The 4,973-nt window shown below is 48.5% G+C and overlaps 1 protein-coding gene across 1 annotated transcript; it reads left to right on the plus strand.

Moving 5' to 3' along the window:
• The first annotated feature begins 1,069 nt into the window (after window positions 1-1,069).
• LOC104283707 (hemoglobin subunit pi) lies at window positions 1,070-3,289 on the plus strand. The gene is made up of 3 exons (XM_009881920.1): window positions 1,070-1,217; window positions 2,308-2,512; window positions 3,012-3,289. Exons 1-3 carry the CDS (start codon window positions 1,123-1,125, stop codon window positions 3,138-3,140), a joined length of 429 nt encoding a protein of 142 aa, XP_009880222.1. The 5' UTR covers window positions 1,070-1,122; the 3' UTR covers window positions 3,141-3,289.
• The last annotated feature ends 1,684 nt before the right edge of the window (window positions 3,290-4,973 follow it).

Below are 4,973 nucleotides of genomic sequence, written 5' to 3' on the forward strand. Positions count from 1 at the left end.
TTCAGCAGCGACCATCTCCAGTAGGGTATTTTTTTTGACATTTTGCCCACTTATCTGTGATTACAGACTTGTGCTGGTCTTCCCTTTGCCTGTTTGGTCCTTCACCCGTCAAGTGTGTCCATGCCCTGAAGCGACAAGCCATCTATCCTGGGACCAGGCTTTCCTGCTCATGTCCAGCACCTAGCACAGCACACACCAGCACTGGCTGTGGTTCTGAGGGATATTTTACCATACAAGGGATAATTAACAGTAAGATCACACAGCTAGAAATCAAAGATGTGCAGTATGAGGCTTTTAGTGATGAAAAAAAAAGTCTGACTGGGCTTTCACACACACGCATCCTTTTTCTAGGATCCTACTCAACTTCCTAAGCTCCCTCTCCCTGTATCTGTAGGAATCATTACTGCTGGTGCCGTTATAAGCAATATCAATTGTGGAATGTGTCCCTAATTCTTTGCAAGAGGCTGGCAAAATGAAGTCCTGGCAGTGCTGAAGCAAATGGCAAAATCTCCACTGATTCCCACAAAATCAGGGTCTCACTCCCCCTCTGAACTATACTGCACATCTCCCAGCCTGTCCCCAGCACTACTTAGGAATTGTTTTATATGAAATATTGTGTCACATGGCAGCCACATATACTGGAAGTGTATGATATGGCACAAAAAGGCCCAGTCTTGTGTTCACATCCGTGAAGCAAGGCAGAAAATGCAGATTTTTCTCCAAGCTCCTTAGTATGCCCGAAGTGCATATGCTCCTCAGCTTCAAGATGTGTCCTAACGCTCCGTCACTGGAATTTTCCAGCGTTATCTGTCTGTTCATGTATCAATATGTGTCCAGACAATTTCTTTGGGCCACACAGCCATTACGTTAAGAAGCAAGAAGCTGATAACGCCAGCAAGCAAGGAGGCCAGTGCGCTGACCCTTGCCGAAATAGGCCTTGTTTCATGGGGAGATAAGAGTCTCCCATCTCCATGGGTGGACCTCTGGAGTGACCAATGAGCATGGACAGGCACCAAGGTCCGCTCTCCCCTTCCTCTTTATAACCAGGGCCAGCAGGGTGATGAGTCCAAACCTGCTCTGAGCGTTCATTGCAAGGAGCCTGAGCCCGCATCCTCCCGCACAATGACGCTGACTCAAGCTGAGAAGGCCGCCGTGGTCGCCATCTGGGCAAAGGTGGCTACCCAAGCCGATGCCATCGGGGCAGAATCACTGGAGAGGTAAGTCCCGCAGAAGCCCTCCGAAGAGGGGGCCTCCTCTGCCTTTGCTGTTAGGATGCATCTCGCTTAAAACTCGCATGAGTGAGAGCACACTGGGACTGGTGAGAGGTGGTGGATGACCTCTGTGCCATTTGGTATGTAATTTTCTGGAATTATATCTGTCCTACTAAATGCTAACAGATGGCTTCAAAATCTTACAGCAAAACATAATTTTCTAAGCAATTCTAATGGTTTATTTCCCATTACAGCAATTCAGAAGAATTCATAGCCAGGAGTCCTGGCGAGGAATTCAAAGTCATTCATACTCAGAGTCCTGAAATAGGGTTATCACTGTTAGGAAATGAACTTGAAATGGTTTATTGTACAAATGATGCAATTTCTGTGTAACTGTTGTGCTTTCTCTTGCAATTTCTAGGCATTAAGAGAATAGCTGTCCACTAAATTCACTGGATACTGATGTTTCATTGTTCCAGTTGATAAGTAGCAAACTGTTAGGAAACAAGACAACTGGACCCACTGCATGAAGTATAGCACAGTAATCCAAAATTCATACAAATTAAGCAAGCTGGCACAGAAGGGATAACAGTCTGGAAATTGTTCTGAAATTATTATGTTATTCAAAGTTATTTAGATGTTATTTACAGCTCAATATAAAATATTGTGATACTCCTTCCAGGACTCTGAGTACCACATATTAATTCTGGTTCATTCAGCTCATATTAGTTTGAAGATCCTGCAAACTGACTTACAATGTAATATAGGAAATGTAGTGACAATTTGGGGCTATTCTTTATTTTTTAATACCCCCCACAGCCCCCCCAAATACATTAAATTTAAAATAATTTTTAACCTTTCATTCTTCTCTAGTATGTACAGATTTGCCCACTGCCTAATCTGCACGTACTGCAGAAAAGCTTTAAGAGTAGAAAGACCTTCTTGATGCAGGCTTCAAGACCCCAAAGCTCTGTCACAAGCACAGAAGGAGCGCGCTTCAGTAGCTGCCAGGTTTACACTGTGCTTGCACTGAGGTTTTACCACCTCATGAATGTCGCTTCCACTGCTGCATCTCATTCTCATTGTTCTCCCCCAGGCTTTTCTCCAGCTACCCCCAGACGAAAACCTACTTCCCTCACTTTGATCTCAGCCAAGGCTCAGCTCAGCTTCGTGGTCATGGCTCCAAGGTCATGAATGCCATTGGGGAAGCTGTGAAGCACATTGATGACATTAGAGGCGCTTTGGCCAAACTCAGTGAGCTGCATGCTTACATCCTCAGGGTGGACCCAGTGAACTTCAAGGTGAGTGAGCACAGAGACTTTCAGGGATGAAAAACCGCCACTGTGACCACAGATCATTTTGGCTACTGGCAGCTTGATCCCTGGCTGCACCACACAGCCTTGTCAACTCATGCTGCTGCTTGTTCCATACCTGATTTTTAACCTGAGGTTGGACCTTTTAATGAAAGATCTGGTCTAGCTCAAGCAAAGAACTACTCAGGGGGCTCCTACTCCAGCCTCTGTTGCCTTTCTTGTCATTTACGAACCTCCCTCACAAGTCAAGTTATACCCCTTGTCTTGAACAAGTAGGTTCTAAATGTTTCCACTTTGTTGCATTTCCCTGTGGGGAGGAAGGAAGGTATACCAAAGGCAACTCTGCTTCTTCGCACATAGCATCAGGCAGTGGTGCTACATGGTTGGGACACATAGTTGTCATCCCAGAGCACGCTGGGACCAAGGCCCGTTGCAGACTGACATCTGTTACTGATTACGATGGATTTCATCCTGGTTTCTCTTACAGCTGCTTTCCCACTGTATCCTGTGCTCTGTGGCTGCCCACTATCCCAGTGACTTCACCCCAGAAGCTCATGCTGCGTGGGACAAGTTCCTGTCCAGTGTGTCCTCTGTTCTGACTGAGAAGTACAGATGAATGGCCTCCACAGAGGGTGAAGGACGCACATCCCTGGCGCGCCCCAGCAGCCAGGCTCTGGGGTATTCACCCCTTCCTGTGCAGTCCTCTCAAATCCCCTATGCAGGGGCTTGGTCATCTGCAAAACCCAATAAATAATTCAAATATGAGCTATGGTCTCTGTGCTTTTATCTCCACGTGTTCCACCTACATCTGGACAGTGAGGTGTTCTGCAATGTCTACACAATATGGAGGGGAAAATACTAAGCCATGTAAATTCACGCACTAATCCATGTACTAATGAATCCATGTTCTAATTCGTGTGCTAAGCTGTGTAAATTCAGTGGGAATAACATAACATAATGTTCAGTGGGAAGAAGTGGCAGAAGCCTAGAATGGACTAGAGCCCTGAGACGGCTACTGCTCACCAAAGGTATGTCCACCAAAGACTATTTTCAGGCTGACCAGGAAACAGCCTTTTACACTGCTAGGATGTTGAATGGACCCAAGCTTTTTGTTTGGCCTGTTCAAAACCCATCACAGCCTGTTGTGAACAAAACCGTATGTTGTGATGTGCCCAGAGCAATGCTGTGCAGTGTCTTCTGCTCCTCTCCGTGGGGTACGGACAACGTATCTGATGTGCTTCATGAACACCTTGGGCTATCACACCTGCTAGACAGGTTTGGTAAAGGGACCATCCCCTCAGCTTGACACCTCTGGCTTTTATATGGGGAACTTTACATGCATTTGAAATTTGGGAATACTAGTGGCCACTGGAGATCAGTGTTGATAGCATCCGGGGGAGCACAAATTCCTGGGGTTTCTCTGGAAAGCAGCAGCAGGGAATAGTACAGGATTGATGGTTACCCTGGGGGGAGCGCAGGGATCCTCCAGACGTACCTGTTGTAGGTTAACCCCAGTGGGCAGCCAAGCACTACGCAGTCACTCACACACTCCCCCCCTCAATGGGATGATGGGAAGAGGAAAGGAAGAATAAAAGCAAGAAAACTTGGGGGTGAACAAACAAACCGAAATAATTGTTTAATAAGTGAAGGATAAGTGGAACAAGAGGGAAGAAAACAAAACAGGTGATGCAAAGGCAATCACTCACCACCTCCCATGAACAGAGTGATGCTCAGCTGGTTCCTGAGAAAAAAAGATGGGTAACCCCTCTCAAACTCCCTAAAACCCCCTCTTTTCAAATATTTTGTACAGAGGCTGAGTGAAAGATGTGACAGTCACCAATCACCATATGGCCTGCGGAATGTCCCAATGTTTATGGACAGGCAGGAGCACAGGCTGGGGTGGGAAGAAAGGGAGAAGCCCAGGCCTGACAAGCATCACAAGACAGACTTTGGGAAGACCATGTGCCCAAAAAGGAGGTTCTTCCCTGCCCAGGTTTCTCCAGGCCGATGGAGAGGTAGTGTTTCCCATGGTTGGTCCCCAGCAGGACCAGGGAGGACTTGTCCGTGTCTCCTGCTCAGAGGTCCACAGGTTTTTTGGGCAGAGAGGGGCTGGATGCTCCGGAGTCTGGAGGACATGAGGGGCCAGGGACACACATGGGATCCACCCTGACACCCGTTGAGCCAGGGAGGACCCTGGGCCAGCCGGGGTGGGAATGGTGGATCCCAACAGGAGGCCTGAGGACACGCTGGCTGGCGAGGCCAAGGCTGTGGCAACCATGGGATGTGCCAGTGGATGCCGTTGACCATGGGGCAGCCCCTGGCTCCCAGCCTGGCGTGGGGCTGGTGCAGTGGGGCAGGGCAGGGCAGCTGGGCCCCCTTGGGGCCTCCTCGGGGCTGGGCCCCCCGGGACAGCCGGGGCCCCCCGGGGCAGCGCCGCAGCCTCTCCCTG

Source organism: Charadrius vociferus, unplaced genomic scaffold (genome assembly GCF_000708025.1).
Source record: "Charadrius vociferus isolate BGI_N301 unplaced genomic scaffold, ASM70802v2 scaffold593, whole genome shotgun sequence".
Taxonomy (NCBI): domain Eukaryota; kingdom Metazoa; phylum Chordata; class Aves; order Charadriiformes; family Charadriidae; genus Charadrius; species Charadrius vociferus.

Coding starts and splice junctions, on each gene's coding strand:
- LOC104283707 (XM_009881920.1), top strand. CDS start 1,123: ATGACGCTGACTCAAGCTGAGAAGGCCGCCGTGGTCGCCATCTGGGCA. Junction 1,218..2,307: donor GGGGCAGAATCACTGGAGAG/GTAAGTCCCGCA, acceptor GTTCTCCCCCAG/GCTTTTCTCCAGCTACCCCC. Junction 2,513..3,011: donor TGGACCCAGTGAACTTCAAG/GTGAGTGAGCAC, acceptor TTTCTCTTACAG/CTGCTTTCCCACTGTATCCT.